This window comes from Pundamilia nyererei, unplaced genomic scaffold, assembly GCF_000239375.1.
Source record: "Pundamilia nyererei isolate P.nyererei 1_Seehausen unplaced genomic scaffold, PunNye1.0 scaffold00077, whole genome shotgun sequence".
NCBI lineage: Eukaryota > Metazoa > Chordata > Actinopteri > Cichliformes > Cichlidae > Pundamilia > Pundamilia nyererei.
In genome coordinates this window covers 2,282,659-2,283,720 of record NW_005187478.1, presented here as the reverse complement: position 1 = coordinate 2,283,720, position 1,062 = coordinate 2,282,659, and the positions used below count along the sequence as shown (strand labels likewise).

General features: G+C 39.6%; 1 protein-coding gene across 1 annotated transcript in view; it reads left to right on the top strand.

Moving 5' to 3' along the window:
- Positions 1-1,062, top strand: part of LOC102208621 (myosin-7-like) — a 31,665-nt gene that overhangs the window by 4,582 nt on the left and 26,021 nt on the right. Inside the window, exons 18-20 of the mRNA XM_013911995.1 lie at positions 2-189; positions 318-441; positions 576-712. Coding sequence (XP_013767449.1) covers positions 2-189; positions 318-441; positions 576-712 — 449 coding nt within the window. The remainder of the gene's footprint in view (position 1; positions 190-317; positions 442-575; positions 713-1,062) is intronic.

Below are 1,062 nucleotides of genomic sequence, written 5' to 3'. Positions count from 1 at the left end.
GATGACCAACTTGAGGTCGACTCACCCTCACTTTGTACGCTGCATCATCCCCAACGAGACCAAGACTCCAGGGGCCATGGAGAACCCTCTGGTGATGCACCAGCTGCGCTGTAACGGTGTGCTGGAAGGCATCAGGATCTGCAGAAAGGGTTTCCCCAACAGGATCCTCTATGGAGATTTCAAGCAGAGGTGTCTGTTAGATAATTGGAAAATATAAGCAACATCAAATTTCTTAGTTATCCATTCTGGTGTGTTTTTGTGGTTTGACATTTTATGTAATATAAAATAAAGTTGAAATGCTCACTTTTTTCCCCCAGGTATCGCATTTTAAACCCAAGTGCTATTCCTGAAGGACAGTTCATCGATAACAAAAAGGCTTCAGAGAAGCTTTTGGGCTCTTTGGATATAGATCACAACCAGTACAAACTGGGTCACACCAAGGTCAGTACTGATAGAACAAATTTTGGCATATGCTGTTATTCTTGGTGTTATCATGTCCATGATGATAATAAAGTGGTCAAGAGTAATTCTAACACACACAAAAAGTGCCTTCAACATGGGTTTCTTTATCTTAGGTATTCTTCAAAGCTGGGTTGCTTGGACTGCTGGAGGAGATGCGAGATGACCGTTTAGCTCTAATCATCACGAGGATACAAGCAAGATCCCGAGGTGTTCTTGCAAGAATTGAATTTCAGAAGATTGTTGAACGCAGGTATTTGGTACAATGAAACTCCGATTTCAAATCAGTTCAAAAGTTACATGAAAAATGGAATATCAAAGAAATGACAAAACATTTTACTAAAGGTAGCATTCGTCTTCCTTTCATTAACTGAAAGTCAAAAACACCGCTAGGTTGTGTGCTATGGTCTTTAGTTTTGAGGAGGTTTCACAACATTACTTTTAGGATCAGGTGAAGTCCAAAAGTTTGAACCAAATGAGTTTGGTGTAAAAGTCCTCTGACACCTTACACTACACTACCTTACACTATCCTAGCAAGCTATTGTATTTTCCTTGGAACACTGAAAACATCTTCATAAAGGGTACAAATTAAATAAAGAACGT